This window comes from Vicia villosa, unplaced genomic scaffold, assembly GCF_029867415.1.
Source record: "Vicia villosa cultivar HV-30 ecotype Madison, WI unplaced genomic scaffold, Vvil1.0 ctg.000131F_1_1_1, whole genome shotgun sequence".
NCBI classification, from domain to species: Eukaryota; Viridiplantae; Streptophyta; class Magnoliopsida; order Fabales; family Fabaceae; genus Vicia; species Vicia villosa.
Window position 1 is genome coordinate 564,047 of NW_026705025.1, and position 27,138 is coordinate 591,184.

Genomic DNA, 27,138 nt, shown 5'->3' on the forward strand with positions numbered 1-27,138 from the left:
ATATAATATATATTTTTTATTTTAAAATAAATCCAAATGAAAGACGCAACTAAAATATTAAAGAAGTCACGAATTTGTTGCCACTGAGATTCAAACTCATAAAAGATTAAAGATATCACTATGATTGGTCTAAACAACCGTGACAATATGTTCACAATTTTTAATTAAAAAAAATTGACGTCTTAGTTTTGAGATATCTCCACGACACTTCAAAGGACCATAATAATTTAGTTGTTTGATAACGAAATATATATAAATTTTTTTAAAGTTAAATATTTTTATTTTTTCGTCTCTTTACATAATTTGATTAGAGAACCGTCCCTCTATATTTCAAAATTTTTTATTGACAAGAACAAAATTAACTCATATCATTAGTCAATACAAGGAGGAACAACATTAACGAAACTACACCTAGATCCAGAATTAGACGCCTTAACTAACGAGTCGGCGACCATATTTGCTTGGAGCTTAATAAACTTAACCTCGAAGTTTGTAACAAGTCTCAACAATCTCTGGATAGAAAGAATATTAGTATTAAACTCAGAACTACCCGTAACAGTAGAATTAATTCCATGAATCACCACTTGAGAGTCGCTTTCAAAAATCACATTGTTCAGATTCATGGTAATGACATTATGAATAGCCTCTTTTAGAGCCAAGGCTTCAGTTTCTATGGGGAACATAATACCATTATCCCACGTAACACCTGTAGTGATAAATCTTCCCATATTATCTCAAAGACACCAACCCCAATTGGTAGTTTGATAATGGCTATTAAAACCAGCATCAACGTTACACTTCATTTGGGGAATCCAAACTAACAGAAGCTGAGAATCAATATTCGAATCATGAGTTTCACGGACATCAAACCAATCAAGTCAATTATAATAAGCTTGTATACCTATTCTAGCAAGATCCTTCCTGTCATTATTCCAAACAATATTATTACGATTCTTCCAAAGACCCTCCAACACCATAGCAAATCTCCCAGCATCTTTCTTACACTACAAAAAAAAGGTCTCCTGCCACGCCCAAGAAACCGAGGCTATATGCAAAATAACCGTGGCGTAACGTTGATGCCACGGTTTGGCCACGAAAATCCAACCGTGGGATATGCGACCGTGGCCTAAAGTATAGTTCACGTTTTTTTGGTATATACCACGTCTTTTTGACAACCGTGGCTTTTATAGGCCACGGTTTTGGTAGCTTGATTAAGGCTGCGGTTTACATTTGCCATGATTACAGAACTGTGGCTATATGGTAAAGCCACGGTTTCAATTTAACATTTACCATACAGTTTTGGTTCAAGATATAGCCACGGTTTGGTTATGACCACAAATTTAAAAGCGTTGTTATATGTTATGCATTCTAAGCCATTTATCTTGCCACGGTTTATTTCGGTATCATTACATAAATATTTCATTTTATATATATCTGTATAATTACATAAATATGTCATTATATATATATATATATATATATATATATATATATATATCAATATAAAATTAACAATAATATTGATGATTAGAATCTAATTAATTACAAGCAAATTAACATTAACGTCAAAAGTAAGTTTTTTTTGCAGTGCCACTAATAAGTTGGATACTAAGTTTTGATGTCATCCCAAATTCAAAATTCAAAACAACCATGGGATTCAAAACAAGAGCTAAATTAAACACAAGTTTCTCTCAAAGAGTCATTCCAAAATAACAAAAAAAAGTTCTAAGAACTAGCTAGCTAGATCATATAAAACACAACTATTCTTCTTGATCTTCTCCTTGTTCTTCTTCCACATCTTCAGGACAACCTTCTTCCACATCTTCAGCACAACCTTCTTCCACATCTTCATGATCATCATAAGCTTCTTCCATATCTTCATCACAATCTTCTTCGTCTCCACCCTGCAATAAACATCATTCCAAACATCATTCAGCATTCATAAGTGTACTTGGAACAAAATCAATAGAATTTATAAGTGTACTTGTCCAACATTCTATATTATTTAGAATTTATAAGTGTACTTAGAACAAAATCAATAGAATTACTAGTCATGTTGTGCAACAGAATCATGAATAAAAAGAAAGAGAGTTTTAGGCCATCACCACCAGAATCACACAGCTATTTCAGAAAGATACACCTATTTCATACACCTATTTCAGAATCATACTATTTCAGAATCATACACCTATTTCAGAATCATACACCTATTTCAGAATCATACTATTTCAGAATCATACACCCATTTCATACACCTGTTTCAGAATCAAACTATTTCAGACAAATCACCAAACCAATCACCAAACAAATCACCAAACCAAATTCATACACCTATTACATTCTCATAAAACCCACTGCCAAACAAATCACCAAACCACATTCATATGAACATGCATAACACCAATCCATGTCAGTCCATCATTTACCCAATTCTAATTCCATTCATCCATAGCTATTGCACATACATGATTCATTTCATTCAGAGTATTCAACTCATTCTAAGTCCATTATTAGCATTGCAATACCCTAAGCTATTCATACATGAATCAAATTTCCCTACAAAACCAACTCAACTGTCATTCAGTCATAACAAGGATTCAGAAAACACAGTCTGAATCCAGCAGAAAACACTTTAGGTGTAATTTGGAATTTCAAGCAGAAAACACAGTCTGAATCCAGCAGAAAACACTTGCCATCAATACCAACAAAACCAGCAGAAAACAAAGAAATAGGCATATACATTCAGAATTTCAAGCACAGTCTGAATTCATAATCAGTTCACAATAGATCATGGTAGCCCTGCACTTGTTCATCAATGACAACCATACAATTTCAGAATAACACACTTGTTCACAATATGATCTTGAGCTACATTCTACAGTGCCCTATAGCTAGCTGTCCCTTCTTGCTGCCACTCTAACAGTAACAAACAAGAGCACTATCCTGATAAGACACTAGGACACTTTTATAATGCAAGTAATTGACAATTCAGTTTGTAGTTTAGATCATTGGTATGTGACATATAGTTTGACAATTCAGTTTCTAATTCTTGATAATTCTAAGGAAACTTAGAGGTATACTACATTTATCATGGTACTAAATTTTGTAGTTTAGAGTATACCTGTTCGCAATGCGGAATATGAGTTGATGCAGACGAATGTGGATCAGCAGGAGCAGCAGTAGTACTAATGGAACAGTCCATAGCAGTTGCCATCAAATTAGAGATCTCCTCGTCCCTCATATGTGGGTTTTGTTGCTTTATCATTGTCTTAAATAGTGCCTTCATACCATCCATCTCCCTCTTCATGCTAGCCACTTCATCATTATGCTGCTTTTTAATAACCAGAATTTCTTCTTTTCTTTTAAGCATGGTAGGTGTTATTGTTCTTCCATAGCAACAAACTCGTCCAGATATTTCTTTCCCAAATAAGGAGTTAAATGTCTCAGATTCAGTTGAATTCTGAACTGATTCTTGAAGCTTAGACTAATTAAAAAATATTCACTTTAGAAAATATTCACATTAGAAAAAGACATAATTTGCTAATAGCCTAGTTTCTCAATTTCTTTCAAATGTTGATTAAAGGCATAATGAAATAGAAAACTTACAATTACACTTGAAGTTTCCTCATCCGGCTGTTTTCCTTTTCGACTTTGTCTAGTCTCAATGAACATCTCTTCCTGGCTAACTTCCTTTCCGTTCTCTTTCTTAGCACACTACATTGGTTGATAATAAACACATCAAAAGATGAATCACTCAACCAATACATAATTGTAAATTGAAGGATGTATAAACACCCTACCAGTTTTGCACGAATCCTCGCAAAGTTTATTGGGCCCATCCGATGCATATACTTTTGCTTAGCTCTGTTCACAACATTGATTTTGCTAATTTTCTACATTCAGAAACAACAAAGTTAGGGACAGCAAATGTTAAATTACAAAATTAAATATTAGGGACAACATTGATCATAATATACAGCATTGCATGATATTTAATATAGGATATCAATTGCTAATTTATCTTACTTGGATGTTATTGTTCTTCCAATAGGATATCAATTGCTTGAAATGAAATTCAGGTACGGTTTGGGGACGATGCTTCAATCTTTCACTCATAGTAGTGTACTTTAAAAAACAACTCTTTTTGAGATCTTTCTTGTAACGCCTCCAAGCATCATTTATGCGAGAGAAAACCACTCTACTTCCATTATCAGGGATAATGAATTTATCCTACAACAAAGAAGGAAATTAGTGACAAGTAAATAAGGAACACAAGTAACAAAATGATTCATACAGTGACAAATTCCCACATACAGTGACAAATTCCCATATACGGTCCTTGTTTGCTTTCTTCAAAGCTTTGAAGTTAGTATAAACTAAGGGACACAAGTCTGAATTCCTCGTGACAGTGCCAAGGAAACAACTCAAATCTGTCACAGTTCGATCATTGGGTCCAATAGGTTCTCCATCATCGTCTAAGATCACCTCTTCACGATCCGCACTCTTTCTAGCATGGATTTTCAAACATTGAGTTGGTCCACGTGTCCTTTTCTTACTTGCCCATGTGTTAGATAAAATATAATTAGAATGGGATATAAATTTGACTGAAACAATAATAAAGAATGACGCATGACACGAAGCTTAGTACGTACCTTCAGTTTGTTTACTTCCAATTTGCTGAGTGTTTTCTTCTTCACCCGTTATATTTTCTTCTTCCTCAAGATTTTCACATTCATCTTCTTCACTATTTTCCCCATTTTCTTTGAGGAATTCTTCAACTGAAGTTGATTTACACATTGGGATTCGTTTTGTCTTCTTCAAGCCACTTCCTTGCTCTGTCCCGGAATTTCCATCAACTTCTATCATTGCCCTTTTCATACGATTCTGGTTTGACCTTGAATCAGCAGTGTCAGCCACCCGTTTCTCCTTAGGTTGCTGCTTTGCACTTGAAGGATTCTGCTTTGCACTTGAAGGACGTTGCTGATTCGCACTTGAAGCTTGTTGCTTAGCACTTGAAGCTTGTTGCTTGGCACTTGAAACTTGTTGCTTAACACTTGAAACTTGTTGCTTAGCACTTCCTTGTTGCTGCTTGGCACTTGAAACCGATTGCTTATCACTTCCTTGTTGCTGCCTGGTCCTTGAATCAACAATTTCAGGCCCTGTTTTTTTAGTAAGTTGCTGCCTGGTCCTTGAAGCAACTTCAGGCCCTGTTTTGGGAATTACTTGCTGCCTGGTCCTTGAATCAGTAAATTCAGCCCCTAGTTTTCTGGGAGTTGTCTTCCTTGTCCTCATTTTGGTTGGATACAACACATCGGCCGAACTATCAATCCTTGAATCAGCAGTTTCAAACTTAGATAAGTTGAAAAGTTCCCTAGATGCAGGCACAAAAGGAGTCCGGATGCCTACTTTACTAGGTCCTTCACAGTTACTATTTACCATCTCACATTTGATATCATACTTCTTAGCCAATTCAGCACTGGATCTAAATAGAGGCAACCGAAAATTGGCGGTAACTTGTTCACCCTTTTGTGCGGCATCCGTCTTCTTTTGCAAGTTTGAAACCTTCTTCATTTTCTGTTAGCATTGCAAAAAACAAAACATTAGGAATAACTTTGAAAAAATAGGTTTTCCTAAGCAATTGAAAAATCATATCACTCATAAATTATCTTGTAGCTAGAAGGAAAGAGCCTTAAATGTACATGGGAAAGAGTCCATGTTAAGCAATTTCAAACTCAGTAGACATGTCAATCTATATCATCACCTCTTGACACTCATTGGGCTACTGGTACCAGAACACTTATTGTTTGTTAACATTTTCTTAAAGTGAAAAAAGTTAGTTTAAGCTTTGTTAGAAATTAGTTAGCACACTTAATCTCTATTACCTACATCTTCTGTATCGAATGACTACTGCTGTAATCTGAAAAGCAGGTTTTGTATACAATTTTAATTAAATTCACATGGACATGAAGATAAAGTCATACATACATTTAGCTACACAAATCTAGTCTATTGGAACCAAACATATTTCTATTTCAATATTTAAAAATATTGTTGTATATTGTGAAGAAAACATATAATGATTCTAATTCTAATTCTAATGATATTAAGATTCGGCTAATGAATACAACTCATAAAACCAATCCATGAAAAGTTCAAATGGAAAATAAAAAAGAAAAACCACCCCATCAAAGACAAAGCTAAGCAGTTTCGTGTATGAATTTCAAAGACAAAGCTAACAATTAACAACATTAACAATATTCAAATAAAGAAATGGAAAAGAGATGTATTTGTTCAATGCCATATCCAATCAGTTACACCAGAAATGGAAAAGAGATGTATTTGTTGATGATATACATTAGTCCATGAAATCAAATAGGGTATCATCATAATCAAAATCCTCTCCATCACTTTCAGCTTCATTCATTTCATGTGGTGTTTCAGCTATTGTTGCAGGTATGTCTTCCCTAACCCAATTTAATTCACCACCACCATCACTATTTTCTCCACTAGAAGGTGTTTCAGCCTGTAAGTTTGACAGGTCAGCAATGTTAAAGAAATCTCGTGGAACTGTTTGCAGAGCATAATGCCGGTTTGGATTAAAAGGGTCTTGGACATAGTAACATTGATGAACTTGAGAAGGTAGCACAAACGGGTCATTCTGATAAATTTTCTTATTGAAAAGCACACAAGTAAGTCCATATTTGTCTTTTTCAACCTCAAACCAATCGCACTTAAACAAAAGAAAGTTGAAATTTCCATAATAGTATAACTCAATTATATCAACAATGGCTCCATAATATGTGATGGGTTCTGTCCTAGGATTTCCATCCTAGGAGCTAGCAAAACTTGAAGTTAGTGAAACTAAAGTTACGCCAGAATTTTGAGTTTTGCGATTTGTATTTCGTTTCGTAGTATGGAACCTATATCCATTAATGACGTAACCTGGATACCTCTTTGCAACAAAATTAGGACCTCTAGAAAGTTTTTCAAGTTGTAATGGCACATCATCTTTCTGGGCACGAGTTTTAAACCATTCACCAAATTCTTTGCTTTGACTTTTGGCCTTGGTCCACTTCCTTTTGTTAGTGTTTGAATTAACACTCTGATCATGCTCACTACAAAGTCAACAAATTATATGTTAACATAACTCTAATCTTAGGATTAGTAGATAAACACATAGGAGGACAAATAGTTATTGTACTACCTGATGTAAATTTGAACCTCATTGCAATTGAATAAGATGTATCGATGGGCATCGTCCTTTGATTTCACATCAAGATGAAAAGGTTCACCTGCCCCCCTAAAGGACGATCGACAGTTGTAAATTAATCATCTAGATCTGTTTCAAGTGAATCGGTAACATCATAATTATGACTCTTCCTATTCAACCTTGTATCTACATTGCTATGCAAATACCTTGAGCAAAATGTTATAACTTCTTCATCCAGATACCCCTCGGCATTAGAACCTTCAGAATAAGCTCTATTGCGGACATAGTTCTTAAGTTTACACAAGTATCTTTCGGTGGGACACATCCATCGAAATTGAACAGGACCACCCAATCTAACTTCATTTACCAGGTGAATAGGCAAGTGAACCATTATGTCAAAGAAACTTGGAGGAAATATCATCTCCAACTGACAAAGTATCTCTACAATCTCATCTTCTAGGTAATCTAAATCTTCCACTTGTATAACTTTCTGATATAAAGAGCGGAAAAAGGAACCAAGATGAATTAGTGGGGTTGCCACCTCCTTGGGCATTGTGCTTCTTACTGCAATTTGCAACAAATAGTGTAACATGAAATGCGCATTATGGCTCTTGTAACCAAATATTTTTTTTGTCAGCAACTTGTACACATTTTGAAATATTTGATGCAGTCCCATCTGGTAACTTGGCAGCCTTTATAACTCCACAAAAAATTGACTTCTCGTGCGGAGTCATTGAGAAACATGCTTTTGCAAACTCTGAACGTCCTCCACCAATCTCCCTTGGATGAAGTCTTTCTCTAATTCCCATTTCTTTCAAATCATAATGGGCTTTAATATGATCTTTTGTCTTCCCCAGAATGTCCAAAAGAGTTCCAACAATACTATCAAATATCTTTTTTTCAATGTGCATTACATCTAAATTATGGCGCAATGTATTTTGAGCCCAGTAAGGCAACTAAAAAAAAATTGACCTCTTCTTCCACGGGCCAACAACTTTCTTCTTTTTCTTCTTCTCGAATTCATTATTGAAATCTTTTAAGAGTTCAAGAATTTCTGCCCCGTTTAACATGGATGGTGCAGTCCTATGTTCTTCTTCTCCGTTAAATGATTTGACATCGTCTCTCCAAGAATGAGTTATTGGTAAAAAGGTACGGTGGTCCATATAACACATCTTATGATTGTGTCTGAGGTATAACAAATTGGTGTTAGATTTACAACAAGCACACACCAATTTTCCTTTGGTGCTCCAGCCCGACAACATAGCATAAGCAGGGTAGTCACTAATTGTCCACAAAAGAGCTGCACACATTTGAAAAGTTTGATTCATTGAAGAATCATATGTCTCTATGCCGGATTCCCATAACTCCTTTAGCTCCTCTATCAGTGGTTGGAGGTAAACATCTGTAACACCCCACACATATTTGTCTAGAATAATATGCATAAAGTGTTAAACATGGTTTCATAGAGACAACGATTACATAATGTCACAGCGGAAAGATAATAAAATATCACAAGCACGAGGTACAAAAGCCGAATGTATCATGGCTAGAATGATAATACATCCAAGATAGTACAATATCCAACAAGGTACTACAAAAGCATAAAATGCGAACAAAAGATAATATATAGCAACAACACCAAAGGACTAATCCGCCTTGCCTTTGCCACGATCTTGCTTTGAACCACCTGAAAAAAAAATAGAATTGGAATGGGATGAGATTACTAAATCTCAGTGAGCCCGCCTATCCTATTAGTCCACTCGGATCTAAAGGGTACATGCAAAACAAACGAATCCGCCATGGATTCGGGTAATCCTCACATCCGGTACAAGTACGGAGTAAACAAGTGATTCGTCCACCATTGGACTCATCTTATACAAATACACAAGTATATCAACAAACAAGTATGCCAAAACCCATACCCGTGTATGGGGAATCCAGAAGCGTCACAACCTCGGCTAGATTATAGAATGAACGCACCCTCGATGAGTTCACCCATGCATTTTGTCAAGTGACTCGCACAAGCACACTACAAGAGTAGTTAAGCAGGTTCGCACAAGCCTATTTGGCCGCGAGATGACATTAGCCTAAATGGCGTCATTGTCCCGGTAACTACCTGTACGCTCGTGTGTTCACACCAAGTACCGAACTGCCATCTTGACGCATGAGCCCACCGGGCGAAAGCCTAGTAGTAGTCTACATGACTTCACTAGAGGTGAGTTACCGAAAATGTATTGGCCTACGTGGCCACATAATCCCACCATACCGAGCACGCAAGTGTGTTAACGCCAAGTGAGTAAAACCCCGTACGGAAACTCACGAGCACACTGCAACGGTAGCTCAGGTGCGCGACCTATGATCACATCATCGGACTATTCTACGGACTCCACGGCCCGGGAAAATACCTTGACTTCATAGTAAGAGGTATATCCCAATCTAGCCACCGGCCACTTCGATTCAAACATACGTACATACAACAAGCGCAAGGTCATAAATCAACCAATCCGAATGTTTAACCAAAACATTTGGATATCAACATATTTCCATACTTGTTCTCATCATAGAGTTCAGAATTAATCACAAATGAATAGACAAGGACCATAGAGTAAACATATTCACTATTACGCATAACATCGCACGTACACGGTCGAATGGGAATAAAAGCAATACGTGTCATAAAACAGCACACATTAAACATTCATAATTGTGCTATTGGTTAAGGAGGAGCTTGGTTACAATTAGGAACCCAAAACTGCTCTCCGGGAAAGAAAATAAAAATTCTGCTCAGCACTGGCCGCTTAGCGGTACGTAAGCGGGCGTTCCAGTGGCGAACCCAACTGTTCCGCCGCTTAGCGGCCTCGCGTCGCTTAGCGGCCTCGCGATAATTATTTTCTGCAAACAGCATCCTTCGCTCAGCGGGAAGACTGGGCCCGCTCAGCGGAAACGCGAATTTCTGGAAAAGTGCTCAGTACCGCTTAGCGGTCTTAGCCCGCTTAGCGGCTCATAGCAGAAACAGAAAAACGCAGAACTCATCAGTTCTGTCCTGGGGTACTCTAACCCCTTAAATCCACCTGCATGCGCGAATTAGATATATATCCAGCCAGTACAAGGTATAAACAAGTGATAAACAACACTAGAACATGTTATTAGCAAGAAATTGGACATAATCTCTCAAAACCCTTAAACCCCAAAAGTTCCCAAATCGAATCAAAACCCCATTTTCTATCTAGGGACTCACCTTAGATGAACGAAGTGGAGCTGGGGCAAGGGAGATTCGGACGAAAATCGGGGCTTTGGGACAGATTCTTGAACATGCAAGAGTTGAAGTTCTTGGAGTGGCTTCCTTCTCTTCTCTTCCTCTACTATTTCACGCTTCCAAACTTCTTCCCACAAAAATCTGTTTTGGAACAAAATGAGGGACCAAACAAGCCTTAGAACTTATGGTGAGCAAAATGTCACAATTGCCCTCCAACTAAATCATAATGCCCATTTTGCCATCTAGTTCTATCTCAACCAACATCATTACTATTTTTCTAAAAAGAATTAAATAGGGTATTACATTCTCCCCCCCTTAATTAGAATTCGTCCTCGAATTCGAAAACTTACCAGAACAAATGAGGATAGGATTCACGCATTTCTGACTCAAGCTCCCACGTAGCTTCCTCAGGACGCGCTTCGTCCCACAATACTTTCACGAGAGGTATCTCTTTGTTCCTTAGGGACTTGCTAGCATGCTCCAAAATACCGCAAGGTTGGGGATCATAGGAGAGATCTGGCTCTACTTCAACAGAATCTGGGAGGATGGGGTGAAAAGTGTCAGGCACGAACCTTCGGAGTTGAGACACATGGAACACATCATGCAGACCAAATAACGAAGGTGGCAATGCTAACTGATACGCCACTTCGCCTACCCGACTCAAAATCTGATAGGGTCCCACATATCTCGGACTAAGCTTACGCGTTCTGAACGGTCCTCCCAATCTTAGCCTCGGGGTAACCTTCAAATACACATGGTCCCCAACATCGAATTCCAAAGGCCTCCTTCGCTTGTCCGCATAACTTTTCTGTCGGTCTTGAGCTTTCTTAAGGTTATCTTGAATCACTTTGACCTTCTCAGTAGTCTCTTGTATAATCTCCGGTCCAAGAATACTCTTTTCTCCCACTTCAGCCCAACACACAGGAGATCGACACCTTCTCCCATATAGAGCTTCATAGGGAGCCATACCCAAACTGGCATGGTAACTGTTATTATATGCGAACTCTGCCAAGGGTAAATGATCCTTCCAACTCCCACCTTCTTCCAGAATACAAGCTCTTAACATATCTTCTATCGTCTGAATGGTTCTTTCCGTTTGCCCGTCAGTTTGAGGATGGTTGGAAGTACTCATATCCAGTCTAGTCCCCATTTCCTTATGGAATGCCTTCCAGAATCTCGAAGTGAACTTTGGATCTCGATCAGACACTATACTGGATGGCACACCATGCAACCGCACAATCTCCGCTATGAAAAGTCTCGCGAGATGCATCACCTTGTGGGTCGTCTTTACAGGTAAGAAGTGAGCAGACTTAGTCAATCTATCCACTATTACCCATATGGAGTCATATCCGCCTCGAGCACGAGGTAATCCCACAATGAAGTCCATAGAGATAGAATCCCACTTCCACACAGGTATCTCTAATGGTTGTAACATCCCACCTGGTCGTTGATGTTCGATCTTAACCTGTTGGCAGATAGGACACCGTGTCACATATTCTGCAATCTCCTTCTTCATTCCTGGCCACCAAAAATCCTTTTTCAAGTCTTGATACATTTTTGTCGATCCAGGATGAATAGAATATCTACTCTTGTGTGCCTCATCGAGAATCAAGCGTTTCAGTTCATCATCATCCGGTATACACATTCTTCCTTTAAATAAAAGGAGTCCATCAGGCGCTCTATTAAAGTCGGGCATACACTCACTTGCTTGCAATTGCTCGTCACATCCTTGAGTCACCCGAATCCTCTCTCTCAGTTCGTTCTGAATACTCAAGTTACTAATTAGTACTCCATTGGGTGTCCAATCGAACTGGAGGTTGAGGTTCCGAAACTTCTCTAATAATCCATGTTCTAACATCATTAACTCTGCAATCCAAAATTCCTTCCTGCTTAAGGCATCTGCTACCTTATTAGCCTTCCCTGGATGGTATTTCAGTTCAAAGTCGAAGTCTTTAAGATACTCCATCCATCTCCTTTGCCGCATGTTCAACTCTTTCTGATCGAAGAGGTACTTCAAGCTTTTATGATCACTGAACATCTCAAAGTGAACTCCATACAAGTAGTGACGCCATACCTTGAGTGCAAAGACTATTGCCGCAAGCTCAAGGTCATGAGTAGGGTAATTCTCTTCATGAGATTTCAATTGTCGAGACGCATAAGCCACGACTTTACCGTCTTGCATCAATACTCCGCCTAAACCTCTCTTAGAAGCATCACAGAACACTTCGTAAGATCGGTCTGGGTCTGGAATCACTAGTACAGGTGCAGTGGTCAACTTCTTCTTAAGTTTCTGAAAACTCTCCTCGCATTCGGAGTCCCACTCAAATGCAACCTCCTTCCGGGTAAGTCTTGTCAATGGTAATGCTAATTTAGCGAATCCCATGATAAACCTCCGGTAATAACCTGCCAAACCCAGGAAACTTCTGACTTCTGTCACACTCTTCGGTCGATCCCAATTCACCACCGCTTCTACTTTAGAAGGATCCACTGCCACGCCTCCTCCTGAGATGACGTGACCAAGGAAACTTACTTCGGATAACCAAAACTCACACTTACTGAACTTGGCATACAATTGCTTCTCTCGAAGAGTAGACAACACAATCCGCAAATGCTCGACGTGTTCTTCCGGAGAACGTGAGTACACTAAGATGTCATCAATGAAGATCACTACAAACTGATCCAGGTACGGTTGAAAAATTCGATTCATATAATCCATGAAAACCGCCGGAGCATTAGTCACACCAAAAGGCATAACTAAAAACTCGTAATGACCATACCGAGTCCTGAATGCAGTCTTAGGTATATCTGAGCTCTTAACCCGAATCTGATGATATCCTGACCTGAGATCAATCTTCGAGAACACACTGGCTCCTTTCAACTGATCCAGGAGGTCATCAATCCGCGGTAAGGGGTATTTGTTCTTTATAGTGACCTTATTCAGTTGACGATAGTCGATGCACAAACGCATACTCCCATCCTTCTTTTTCACCAATAGAACAGGAGCTCCCCATGGAGAAACACTGGGCCGAATAAAATGCTTATCTAGAAGCTCTTCCAGCTGGCTCTTCAGTTCTCTGAGTTCAATAGGAGACATCCTATATGGAGTGATAGAAACTGGGGCAGTGCCAGGAATAAGATCAATTGAGAATTCCGCTTCCCTTTCCGGAGGAAGAGAAGTGATATCCTCAGGAAAGACATCAGGATATTCGCACACTACAGGTATTTCCGACAATACCACCCTCACGGAGGGTTCTTCGGAAAGAATCAAAAGAAAAGATCTTTCTTGTGAAAAGAGATAGTTGACCGCGCTGATCGTACCTTCAATCAACTTGGTAATTGCATCGTCGGAGGATGTTTCTTTAGCAGGAATGAATATGGCTTTTTCCTTGCAACCAATATACACCGAATTAGGAGACAACCAATCCATTCCAAGAATGACGTCGAGTCTCTTAAGAGGTAAACAAATTAGATCAATCGGAAAGTCACGACCATTAAAAGATACTGAACAATCCTTACAAATCAGTCGAGCCTCCACCGTATCATCGGTTGCCGAAGAAATGACCATAGGATAGGGTAATGGGGTAACTTCCAAACCAAGTCGACCAACACATTCGGTTGAAATAAAGGAATGAGTAGCTCCACAATCAACTAAAACACACAAGGGTTGATTGTTTACATAACAAGTACCTGCGATAAGATTGTTGTTCCCTTTAGCCTTCTTCGCGTCCAGGGTGTACACACGTCCTGTAGTCGTCTCAAGAGCCTTCTTCTTTCTAGGACAACGCGGAGAGATGTGACCCTGTTCGCCGCATTCGAAACAAGTAACTGGAGTGAACCTGCAATCTCCGGTATGCCTCCTCCTACACTTGTCACAAAAAGGAGGTCGAGAGGGTTGGTCACCAGGACTTTGTTTCTTCTTAGATGGAGAAAAGCGGGGCTTCAAGTGTTGAGTAGATCTTCCTTGGTCTCTAAAGTTAGTCCTGTTTTGGTTCCTTTCTTCTTGAACTCTCTTCAAGCTGTTTTCGGCAACATAGCACTGCCTCAAACATTCAGCATAAGTAGTGAACTCCCTCTGGGACACACTATGAGCAATGTCGGCCCTCAAACCCATCAAGAATTGATCAATCTTCCACAACTCATCAGGAGCATAAACAGCCTGTCGGGAGTAATCAGCCATATCTTCAAACTTCTCAGCATACTCAGAAACTGACAAGTTGCCTTGCTTAAAGTTCTGGAATTCTCTTTCTCTCTGGGTCCGAACACTGTTAGGAAAGTACTTCTCCAAAAATGCCGCCTTGAAATGATGCCAGTCCTTAGGGATCTCCTGGGTAGTGAAATAGGTAGACGCAGTATTCCACCACCTAAGAGCTGGTCCTTTCATCTTCTGAGTAGCGAAGATCACCTTCTCCTCTTCGTTACACTGGATTGCCTGGAATATCCTCTCCATACTAGCCAACCAGTCATGAGCTACCACTGGGTCTAAGCCACCTGCAAACTCTGGGGGATCCATTCTGAAGAAAGCACGAAAATCTGGCCCTGCTGGAGCTTGGGGAACAGGAACCGGAGCAGGAGGTTGTTGTCCTTGCATACCCTGCATCATCTGCATCATCATCTGATTCTGCTGTTGCATCTGTTGCATTATCTGCTGCCAAGGTACGCCTGCATTCCCAGCTGCTTGCTCGGATTCCACATTCCTAGTTCTTGGCCTTCCGGGACCTCTGCGCTGCTCAGCCATCTCCCTGTCTGTCCTACACACGGAATTAAGTTGATCAGGCTCGATGCCATAGGTAAGACACACAGAATCATGCCGGCTATACACATATGAGGCAGAGTTGTGCTGCATTATGATGTGTCTTTAGCAAAGCCGAGAATCAACCTGCTCTGATACCAACTGTAACACCCCACACATATTTGTCTAGAATAATATGCATAAAGTGTTAAACATGGTTTCATAGAGACAACGATTACATAATGTCACAGCGGAAAGATAATAAAATATCACAAGCACGAGGTACAAAAGCCGAATGTATCATGGCTAGAATGATAATACATCCAAGATAGTACAATATCCAACAAGGTACTACAAAAGCATAAAATGCGAACAAAAGATAATATATAGCAACAACACCAAAGGACTAATCCGCCTTGCCTTTGCCACGATCTTGCTTTGAACCACCTGAAAAAAAAATAGAATTGGAATGGGATGAGATTACTAAATCTCAGTGAGCCCGCCTATCCTATTAGTCCACTCGGATCTAAAGGGTACATGCAAAACAAACGAATCCGCCATGGATTCGGGTAATCCTCACATCCGGTACAAGTACGGAGTAAACAAGTGATTCGTCCACCATTGGACTCATCTTATACAAATACACAAGTATATCAACAAACAAGTATGCCAAAACCCATACCCGTGTATGGGGAATCCAGAAGCGTCACAACCTCGGCTAGATTATAGAATGAACGCACCCTCGATGAGTTCACCCATGCATTTTGTCAAGTGACTCGCACAAGCACACTACAAGAGTAGTTAAGCAGGTTCGCACAAGCCTATTTGGCCGCGAGATGACATTAGCCTAAATGGCGTCATTGTCCCGGTAACTACCTGTACGCTCGTGTGTTCACACCAAGTACCGAACTGCCATCTTGACGCATGAGCCCACCGGGCGAAAGCCTAGTAGTAGTCTACATGACTTCACTAGAGGTGAGTTACCGAAAATGTATTGGCCTACGTGGCCACATAATCCCACCATACCGAGCACGCAAGTGTGTTAACGCCAAGTGAGTAAAACCCCGTACGGAAACTCACGAGCACACTGCAACGGTAGCTCAGGTGCGCGACCTATGATCACATCATCGGACTATTCTACGGACTCCACGGCCCGGGAAAATACCTTGACTTCATAGTAAGAGGTATATCCCAATCTAGCCACCGGCCACTTCGATTCAAACATACGTACATACAACAAGCGCAAGGTCATAAATCAACCAATCCGAATGTTTAACCAAAACATTTGGATATCAACATATTTCCATACTTGTTCTCATCATAGAGTTCAGAATTAATCACAAATGAATAGACAAGGACCATAGAGTAAACATATTCACTATTACGCATAACATCGCACGTACACGGTCGAATGGGAATAAAAGCAATACGGGTCATAAAACAGCACACATTAAACATTCATAATTGTGCTATTGGTTAAGGAGGAGCTTGGTTACAATTAGGAACCCAAAACCGCTCTCCGGGAAAGAAAATAAAAATTCTGCTCAGCACTGGCCGCTTAGCGGTACGTAAGCGGGCGTTCCAGTGGCGAACCCAACTGTTCCGCCGCTTAGCGGCCTCGCGTCGCTTAGCGGCCTCGCGATAATTATTTTCTGCAAACAGCATCCTTCGCTCAGCGGGAAGACTGGGCCCGCTCAGCGGAAACGCGAATTTCTGGAAAAGTGCTCAGTACCGCTTAGCGGTCTTAGCCCGCTTAGCGGCTCATAGCAGAAACAGAAAAACGCAGAACTCATCAGTTCTGTCCTGGGGTACTCTAACCCCTTAAATCCACCTGCATGCGCGAATTAGATATATATCCAGCCAGTACAAGGTATAAACAAGTGATAAACAACACTAGAACATGTTATTAGCAAGAAATTGGACATAATCTCTCAAAACCCTTAAACCCCAAAAGTTCCCAAATCGAATCAAAACCCCATTTTCTATCTAGGGACTCACCTTAGATGAACGAAGTGGAGCTGGGGCAAGGGAGATTCGGACGAAAATCGGGGCTTTGGGACAGATTCTTGAACATGCAAGAGTTGAAGTTCTTGGAGTGGCTTCCTTCTCTTCTCTTCCTCTACTATTTCACGCTTCCAAACTTCTTCCCACAAAAATCTGTTTTGGAACAAAATGAGGGACCAAACAAGCCTTAGAACTTATGGTGAGCAAAATGTCACAATTGCCCTCCAACTAAATCATAATGCCCATTTTGCCATCTAGTTCTATCTCAACCAACATCATTACTATTTTTCTAAAAAGAATTAAATAGGGTATTACAACATCGATATCGTTGCCTGGAGATTTTGGTCCAGGAATCAACAATGACAACATTGTATATTCAGGTTTCATGGACAGCCAAGGTGGTGTGTTGTATACCATCATCAAGACAGGCCATGTACTATGAGATAAACTCATGGTCCTAAATGGATTAAACCCATCACTCGTTAAGCCAAGTCTTACATTGCGGGACTCACTAGAAAAAACTGGATGGAGCTCATCAAAGTCCTTCCACGCTTTACCATCAGCAGGATGCCTCAATTTTCCGTCCTTTAAGCGCTCTTCTTCATGCCATTGAAGGATAGAAAAACACTTAGAAATGGGGGGTTTGAATAAGTGTACTTTAAAAACTCTTAAGATAAAAACAATTGCACAATGATTTTTATCCTGGTTCGTTGTTAACGAAACTACTCCATTCCACCCCCTTAGAGTGATTTACCTCACCTGAGGATTTAGTCCACTAATCAATCTTGATTATAATGGTTTTCCACTTAGATACCCTCTAAGTCTTCTAGAGTATTTTGATCACAACCTGATCACTCTAGGAACACACTGCTTAGATACCCTCTAAGACTTTCTAGAGAATCCGATCACAACTTGATCTCCTTTAGTTCTTTACAAATGAATGTAAACAAATTCTTACAAGAGTTATACAATGCTTCTTAAAAATCTATAATCACAACTGTGATATTTCTCTTAAAGTTTAAGCTTAATATCACTAAAATATTACAACAGTAATGAAGTGAGGTTGAAGATGAAGTTTGAGAGCTTTTGAATTTGACAGCATTTCTGTATGTATGCGCAAAGTGTTGTTTTCAGCTTCTCATCAGAACTTCTATTTATAGGCGTTTGAGAAGATGACCGTTAGGAGCATTTAATGCGTTGCGTGATCCGTACATCATTGCATTTAATGTTTCATTCTTTTGTCAACTACCTCGAGCCTTGCTTTTCCTGCTTTAACTGAATTTGCCTTTAAAAGCTTCTAACGTTCCTTTTGTCAGTCAGCGTAGCCTGCCATCTTGTACTTGCTTCTGATCTGATCTTTGTAGACACAACGTTTGAATTAATCATAGTCAAACATCTTGGTGCAAAGCATCTTCTTGTCTTCTGACCTTGAAGTGCTTCTTAGCGTGATACCATAAGAACTTCAGTGCTTCTGCTTCTGAACTCAAGTTCTTCTGATGCTTCAGTAGACCATGTTCTGATTCTGCTTGACCATCTTCTGATGTCTTGCGAGAGCATGTTCTGATGTTGCATACTTGAACCTTCTGAGTGAGTGCTTCTTGCGCTGATTTGTGCATACTTTATATATATTTCCTGAAATGGAAAATTCATAGGATTAGAGTACCACATTGTCTTATACAAAATTCATATACATTGTTATCATCAAAACTAAGAATATTGATCAGAACAAATCTTGTTCTAACAGCCATCTCATTGACTCAGCTGTCTTTGAACACATGAACAGCCTTTGTAGTCTAGGAATCAACGGAAAGTGCCTCAAAACTTTTGCAGGAACTCTATAGTCATTTTTTGGTTGCTCAGACTTGCATCCTTCAGTTGGAGCATTTTGTTTCCACCGTGAAGCTTCACAAATAGTGCAAGAATTGTCCTTTTCATGCTCCTTCCAAAATAGCATGCAATCGTTTGGGCATGCATCTCTCTTCTTATAATCAAGGCCTAAACCATATATCCTGGCTTTTGTCTTGTAAAATGATACCGGAATGTTCAAATCAGGCATTGCTTCTTTCAACAATTCTAATAGGGCAGTGAATGACGTATTGCTCCAGCCGTGGAGACATTTCAACAAGTAGAGTCGAATCGTGAATGATAACGAAGATAAGTCTTTGCATCCAGGGTACAATTCTTGTTCCGCCTCTTTAATCAAATTGTAAAACGTTCTAGCCTCGTCATTGGGACCTTCATGAACTTCGTGTGCTTCTGCCCTATCTCCATATATATCATGCAATAAGCTAGGAATGTCATCATGTGATCCCTCTTGATCTTCCATCCCATCACCAATTTCCATAGACCTTTGTAGTTTCTCCCCATGGTGCAACCAAACGTCATAACTGTTTAGAAAACCTTTGGCTATTAGGTGATCCTTAATAATATTCCTTGTTTTCCAATATATATTTTTACACTTAGCACAAGGGCATAGAAGCTCATCTCCTTGAGGTCTTCCATTAGTGAAGGAAAAGTCTAAAAATCGAGTAACACCGTTGATGTACTCTTGACTAAACCACGGTAATTTAGTCCACTCTTTGTCCATCACTTGATAATCTATATATTTGAAACACAACATATAACACATTCAAAACTAAATTCATACAAAAAAAATGTACTAATAGTACCAAAACATGTGCTGCAATGACTTTAATTTCCAAAAACAGAACCAAAATATGTTCTCTCATATGGGAGTAGTTTTTTATTTTCAAGTGATGCAACAGAATATAACAACAACTAGTAATATCTCTATTATTATTATTATCCTAACAAATCATGATACTAATGGGATATTTTATTTTGTGTCGGTCATTGAAAAAATATTACAAAAGCATGTAACTGTTAACTCTCAGAAACAAAAACAAACTCACATATAACATTTCATAAGACTAATGAGGTATGAAAAGAACTAACATCATACCTAATTGAAAGAATTATTGTCTATACATTATACCTAATTTACAACTAATTAGGTAAGAAAAGAACTAACATTCATATCAATCAGAATACATAAATTAAATAAAAAAGGTGTTGTTACCTGGGAGGATGTAATCTTCCAGTAATTTTGTGACGACGCTGGGAAGAACAACTTGGATATCTACATAACAATCAAGATTCACATCAGAATCATCACAGGGTGTATGATTTCGAGAAAAAAACATAGTGATATTAATGACAACACTTCGAACCATAACCACTATACGACAACACTTCGAACTATAGCGTATCGATTTGTTCACAATAGAACATAAACATCACATAACCCTAACAAAATCTATCAACTTCAAACAACTCAGAATTGGTTTTTTCTTATAGTTGTAACTAACTTTCTCCTTGAGTAGTGGCTATAAGTATAGCCTTAGGAGGGAAAAGATTAATCTGAACTTTTCATATTTGACTACAAGTAGTAAGGAAAAGGAAAAAAAAAACGTCACTCACAAAACACACAAAACCAACTGCACATTCAACAAAACCAAAAAAGAAAACAATCCAACATACATATATCAAATAACCAAGACAGTTCAAAAAAGACATTTAACTCCAAATAGTTCAGAATTCAAGCAATAAATAGTCCTACATATTATCAATCTCAGCCTTACATCTACACATACAATAACAAGAAAACTCCAAACAAAATTGTGCAACAGATCCGCAAGAAGCAGAATTCCTATGATAAACAGTTCCAAAATCAAGTTACCCTAGCTGCCATACATTCACAAACATGTTCATACCATCTACAAGAGCTCACAAAATCAGCCTACGCTCATTCACACTAAACCAAAAATCAGCCCTCCATATCACAATTGAAAAGAAACCACTTGCATCAAAACAAAAAAAGCCATAAATCCAAAACTCAACCAAATCGGTTCACAAAATCTGGCAATTTCTTCACATCATCCCTGCACACAGTAAACACGGAAAATTTTAACTATATGTCACAGAAGATTTAACATACGCTCTTGCCCACAGGACCGAAAGTTTCCCTGCACTAGAACAAACTAGAAATAGCAGACTCGACTGGCAGTTGCAAACCAAAAACAGCAGAGTACACCCACCTTGACCATACTCTCCGAAATCAGACTGCGACAGAAATGACGACTAAACCGCATATATTAGTCCTATGAATAACATATGCAAGCATGAACATTACACAAGATGCATGGATGCAAAAGTAAACAATACACTCTAAACTCACTCCACTATGTAGCAGTAATTATGCTCAGCACTATTCCATATAAATTTTAGCCAACGCTTTATAACGTCATCACCCCACTTTAAACTCAATACAAGTTCTCCATACATGCATGTATTTTGAATCCTAAATCCATTAGTTCTCTCAACATCATTCCTATTCAAATTTACTAATATACTTGAAACACGAACTGATGCCATTATTTAGTACACGATTTTAACAGACAACCAATTCGCTTAATACCAGAGAGCTGCTGATGCCCGCGGAAGAATGAAACAGCTCTGAGGATAGGCCGTAGCAGCCCGAAATGGCAGTGTGAATAGCCTAAAGCATACCAAAACATAATCGTGGATAGGCTGACTAGTTGTGGCAAAGCAAAAACTGCAAAGCACCAACTAATGCCACTATTTATTACACTATAGTTCTTTGATGACTTGAAATAAATATACTAATTCTCTGATGATTTGATGTAAAGATGCATATAATTTCATTGATAAATGTACTAGACCTTCTAAATAAAACATCAATTGTTGTAAGCTTGTGCTGTAAAGTATCAACTAATTAAGGGTTTTCTTATAACTCAAACCTATTTCAATAACTAAACACAACAACAACAACAACAAACACAACAGTTCACATAAACATCACATAAACATCACCAAACACAACAACAACAAAATCATCGCAACAAAATCTAACAGTTATAACAATACGGGAAAAAATTAAACCCTACCTTATTAGCACAGGTAATCGACTGCAACAAAAGCTTCTGTTGGTTCAACGGAATCAAAACTGCATGCAAAACAAAATGTATAGGTTAACTGCAAAACAAAATGTTATAGGGTAATAGATTGAATCACAGATTGAATTACAAACACATAAATCCTAGACCAATAGAAGATTTAGAAAAAGGATGAAGGGAAGAAGAAAGTTAGGGTTCGTGAGATGAAGAGAGTTAGGGTTCGTGAGATCAAGAGAGTTAGGGTTCGTGAGATGAAGAGAGTTAGGGTTCGTGAGATGATTGAGGTTAGTGAGATGAAGGTGAAGCAGAGATGAAGGCTGAGATGAAGGCTGAGATGAAGGTGAAGTATAGACGAAGGTGAAGCGGAGATGGAGCTGAAGAAACTAACCTGTAAGCGATGGAGGTGGCAGCAGCGGCGCATCGAGATGGGGATGGAGTTAGGGTCTTCAGATCGTTTTGTGAGAGAGATGGAGGTGGTGTGCGTGTTTTTGTTCAGCGTGTTTTTGGTGTGCGTGTTTTGTGTTCGTTTTACAATTCAGATGCTTTTGTTCTTTCAATTTTTTCCTTTTTTTTAATTAAAAAAATAGAAAAGAAAATATTAAAAGATAGAGGGAAACTAAAAAAAAAGGAGGGAACTTTTGGAGGGGTATTTTTTGGGGCTTTGGCCACAGTTTGAACTGAAAATTATAAGGCCTCGGTTTTTTGATTGCGCCTTAAAATATCTACCGTTACATAACCGTGACAATTGAAGTAAAGGCCACAGTTTCACACTCCGGATTCAATATTTTATAACATAATTCTACGCTTTGATAACCATGGCCAAATCATATATGTGGCCACAGTTTTTGAACAGTGGAAAATTTTAGCATGGCCGTAGGCCAAAAATGTAGTAGTGTTATCTTCTCTACTATAAATATAAAGAATAATAGATTTAGCATCACTAAAGGTTTGTAAACGGTGGTCAACAATAATAGACAAACCTGCTGTCCTCTAATAATAACTAGTAGTATGATAGCCAAAAAACGCATGTCAATCATCTTCCACTTTCAAATCGCAAAGCGGGCAAGACAACCAACATTGAACATAATGTTGCCTAGAAATTAAAAATTAGAAAGAAAACATTTGCTGGACATTTTATGATTAGCAAGAAAACATTTTGCTGGAAACGAAGGTGTAAAACTAGTGTAATCTTGGGTGAACTAACAAGGAAACAACTAATAAGCGTTGTTTTCATAAGTGATTTTATCAGATGCTGCTGTATTGGTTTTATTGACTTCATTTTGTTTTAATTTTGAAATTTCATGTTTTCGTTAGAAAAATAAGCACTCATCAATCTACGACTAAACCTGTAAGATGAGGATTAAATGATATAGATTCCAAACTTTAGTTCACATAAAAAAGAAAATTTAAATGAAAGCTTTTTGAATCCTGGTATCAAATTCAAATGATCTATATTGATGAATTATTATTATTATTATTATTATTATTATTATTATTATTATTATTATTATTATTATTATTATTATTATTATTATTATTATTATTATTATTATTATTATTATTATTATTATTATTATTATTATTATTATTATTATTATTATTATTATTATTATTATTATTATTATTATTATTATTATTATTATTATTATTATTATTATTATTTATTATTGTTATTTTATTATTATTATTGATGTAAATATTATTAGTTTTTATGTTATTAGGTAAAATTAGTCCATGATCAATGAAACTACGAGCTTTCATGAACTATGATTAGTATGGTTAATTTCTATTCTTTAATTAAACAATTCATGTATATAATGTTGGGTAAAAATTTGAATCAGAAGAAGAATGATCAATAATGAAATGATATAGAGAGCGAAAGAATTAGAGTAAAATATGATATTCTAATATTATTGATCTAATATGAATATTTAAACTATTATATAAAATAATTCAACTAATTAATTAATGAGAAAAATAAACTTTCTAGTCACGCAACTGGATGCTCTAAATCTATGTTTCAGAAAACACACAAATTGGAAGGGGTGCAATCAGTTGTACAATTGGAGCAATCAGACTTGTAACCTATTGTATATTTACTGTAATGTGTTGCACTGACTTGAATTATATTATTTTCTCAATATGTAAGACATTTGAATTGATCAATAATAATCATCAAATATATTTTTTTTATGATATCTGCTAGGATTTTAATACCAAACCTCTCCTAGCCGCCGCACCGTCTCATATCCCTCTCATCTCAATGGTCGACACCTCTTCAACCTCTAGTGGCGATTGTTAGAATAATAATGCAAGTGTGAGTAAGTGGGGAAATAGTTCCACATTGGATACAAATGTGGTGACTTGAACATTTATAAGTGGGAGAACCCACTCATCTATCACCTTAAGATTTTAGGTGAATAAGTGATGTGTCTCTCACGAAGGTGCATAATCCCTAACTTTGTATCAATGCTCTTAGTAACTCCGCCTAACAAATAGTATCATGAGCCTTTGGTTCGAGAAAGGGACCAGTTAACATGTATTGAAATGCCCAAGAAGAGGTATCTTGTTACTCAAGAAGAGGTAACAATAATACAAGTGTAAGTGAGGGAGCATAGGTGCCTAAGTGGCGTGTCTCTCACAAAGGTGCATAGTCCTACACTATGTATCAATGCTCATAGTGAATAACTCCCCCCAACAAATGGTATCATGAGCCTTTAGTTCAAAAAAGGGACCGACTTACACGTATCAAAATGCCCATGACAACGATACAAGTGTGATGGGGAGCATTGTGGACTCAAACTAATAATAATTAAAGTGTGAGTAAATGGGGAAATAGTCTCACATTGGATAGGAATGTGGTGACTTGAACATTTATAATTGGGAGAACACACTCACCTATCACCTTAAGGTTTTGGATGAATAAGTGGTGTGTCTCTCACAAAGATATCTAGTCCTATACTATGTATCAATGCTCCCTAGTGAAAAATTCCCCTAACAGGGATGGCACGTCATTGATCGCCACTCAACCTTCAATAGCGGCACCCTCCAAATTACATTTTGCTTTCTCCACTAAAAATGTCAAATAAACCATGCCGATAATGTTAAACACCGATTACAATATTTTTCTCGCATGGTCATCTCTCTTCAAGATTCAAATAGGAGTTCATAATATGTTTGTTCACATCATTCCGCATATGAATAAGAAAGATCATCAAAATACAACACTACCAAGAACAACAACACAAAAATATAGAATCTTCTCGTTGTTCTGTTGTTATGAAATTTTATCACAAGATATTCTCAACTCTATACATGTGGTTGTGACTGGGTCGACGATGTTGTTGCGACTATGTTCCTCAATAACAAACACTCAAGTGTTGTCCAACTTGAGAACCAATTCAGCAACACAAACTTGGAGGATTTTCCCTCCACCAAAGAGTATTGCAACCATCTAAAGCTCGTGGTCGATCAACTGGTGAATGTCAACTCCGCCGTCACTGATACATGTTCGGTGTTAAAAATGATTTTTCGGGATCACTAGTGCATATGTTGGTTTTGTGACGTACATCCAACAACATGATTTGTTGTCAACTTTTGCAACAAAAAACCAAGATTAGAACTCGAAGAATCAACCATGTTTCAACATGTTGCATGCAAATCCAATTCCCTCCCATCTCACGCAACATTCATCATAAAATCTCCAAACTTTGATGTTGATTTGATTATCCAAACTTCTTCTCCACTACAGTAATTGAGTAAAGAAAAACAAACAAAATATGGTTGTCGAACTTTCGACAAAGTCATCCAGAGTGGCACCAATGGTTCACTAAGCGATAACTATTATCTTCTTGGCGATGGAGGTTATGGATAATAATGGAAGAAATACAATTCATGCCAACAATGAGCTCCATAGTCACTTCCACATTGCATGTAACCCTTTTACAATTGGACCAGACCAAATGATGCCACTAGGCCTAAGCAACCAGGTCTTATAGGCTCAAGGTTGCAACCTGCTGCTTTCAATTATCGTACTCAGTCCAAATGATATAAAAACGAATAATCTTACTCTCAAACTTACTAAATTTAATCCTTTATGGTACATGAACACTAGAGCAAAACCCCATATTTGTTGGGAAAATAACAAACATAGAGAAAAAGAGGAACAAAATAACAACACAAGAACATAACGTGGAAACTCCAAAATTGGAGAAAAAACCTCAGGCGTTGTCAATAGACAACCAGAGAATAATACTATGTGAAAATTGTTACAACACATAATATACCCTCAACTACCCAAGCCCCAGTATACCCACACCATCCAAAACAAATATTTAACTACATCTCACGACACTCTAATACAAGACTATAAGAGAACAAAGAAAGTCACTTACAAGCTTAAATTTTTTTGACTGGTGCATCTTGTAACAAAGAACTTGAATCCTATATATAGCCTTGAATTCTCTCTTCTATCACTAAAATAACCGATGTGGAACTTAGGAAAACTTTAATCCTATATATGGCCTTGGAATCATTCTTCTTTCATAAAACTAAGCAATGTGAGACTTCTTCAACATATATATTTTCAACCAAACCCAACATTTCCACCTTGATTGAAAATAATTCATTAACTTCCATTGTCTTCACCGAAAATCATACTCCACTATAAAGAGTATAGTCACTTGAAGCTACATCGCTCCAAGAATTTTCACATTGTCTTCACCGACAATCATAGTTTTAAAAACTATTATACTCTCTCATGAAGAATATATTTCACTTGAAGATAAACCACTTCAAGAATTTCACATTTTCATCACCGACGATCATATACTTTATCATGAAGAATAAATTTCACTTGAAGCTAAACCACTCCAAGAATTTCACATATCAAAAACTAGGTTGAAAATTTATGGTATAGCTTCCTTGTTGGTAGAAAGCTCTTCAACCACTGACATAATCTCAC

The 27,138-nt window shown here is 37.9% G+C and overlaps 3 protein-coding genes across 5 annotated transcripts; all 3 read right to left on the minus strand.

The window, feature by feature from the left end:
• Positions 1-1,760: 1,760 nt before the first annotated feature.
• On the minus strand, positions 1,761-4,611 carry LOC131624454 (uncharacterized). Its single transcript, XM_058895388.1, has 6 exons — positions 4,315-4,611; positions 4,027-4,230; positions 3,801-3,893; positions 3,607-3,714; positions 3,122-3,484; positions 1,761-1,904 (listed from the first exon to the last, which is right to left on the minus strand). The coding sequence occupies exons 2-6, from the start codon at positions 4,114-4,116 to the stop codon at positions 1,761-1,763; spliced, it is 798 nt and encodes a 265-aa protein (XP_058751371.1). The 5' UTR covers positions 4,117-4,230; positions 4,315-4,611.
• Positions 4,353-27,138, minus strand: LOC131624469 (uncharacterized). 3 transcript variants are annotated; one of them, XM_058895406.1, is made up of 5 exons: positions 26,570-27,138; positions 22,167-22,225; positions 20,279-20,338; positions 4,653-5,574; positions 4,353-4,551 (listed from the first exon to the last, which is right to left on the minus strand). In XM_058895406.1, exons 4-5 carry the CDS (start codon positions 5,569-5,571, stop codon positions 4,508-4,510), a joined length of 963 nt encoding a protein of 320 aa, XP_058751389.1. In that variant the 5' UTR covers positions 5,572-5,574; positions 20,279-20,338; positions 22,167-22,225; positions 26,570-27,138; the 3' UTR covers positions 4,353-4,507. The 3 variants fall into 3 exon arrangements, with proteins under 3 accessions (XP_058751389.1, XP_058751390.1, XP_058751391.1); XM_058895407.1 differs by having other exon boundaries at positions 4,386-4,555; XM_058895408.1 differs by lacking the exons at positions 4,353-4,551; positions 4,653-5,574 and adding an exon at positions 18,350-19,797.
• On the minus strand, positions 6,356-8,754 carry LOC131624455 (uncharacterized). Its single transcript, XM_058895389.1, has 7 exons — positions 8,724-8,754; positions 8,183-8,612; positions 7,860-8,092; positions 7,417-7,774; positions 7,205-7,300; positions 6,872-7,115; positions 6,356-6,730 (listed from the first exon to the last, which is right to left on the minus strand). Exons 1-7 carry the CDS (start codon positions 8,752-8,754, stop codon positions 6,356-6,358), a joined length of 1,767 nt encoding a protein of 588 aa, XP_058751372.1.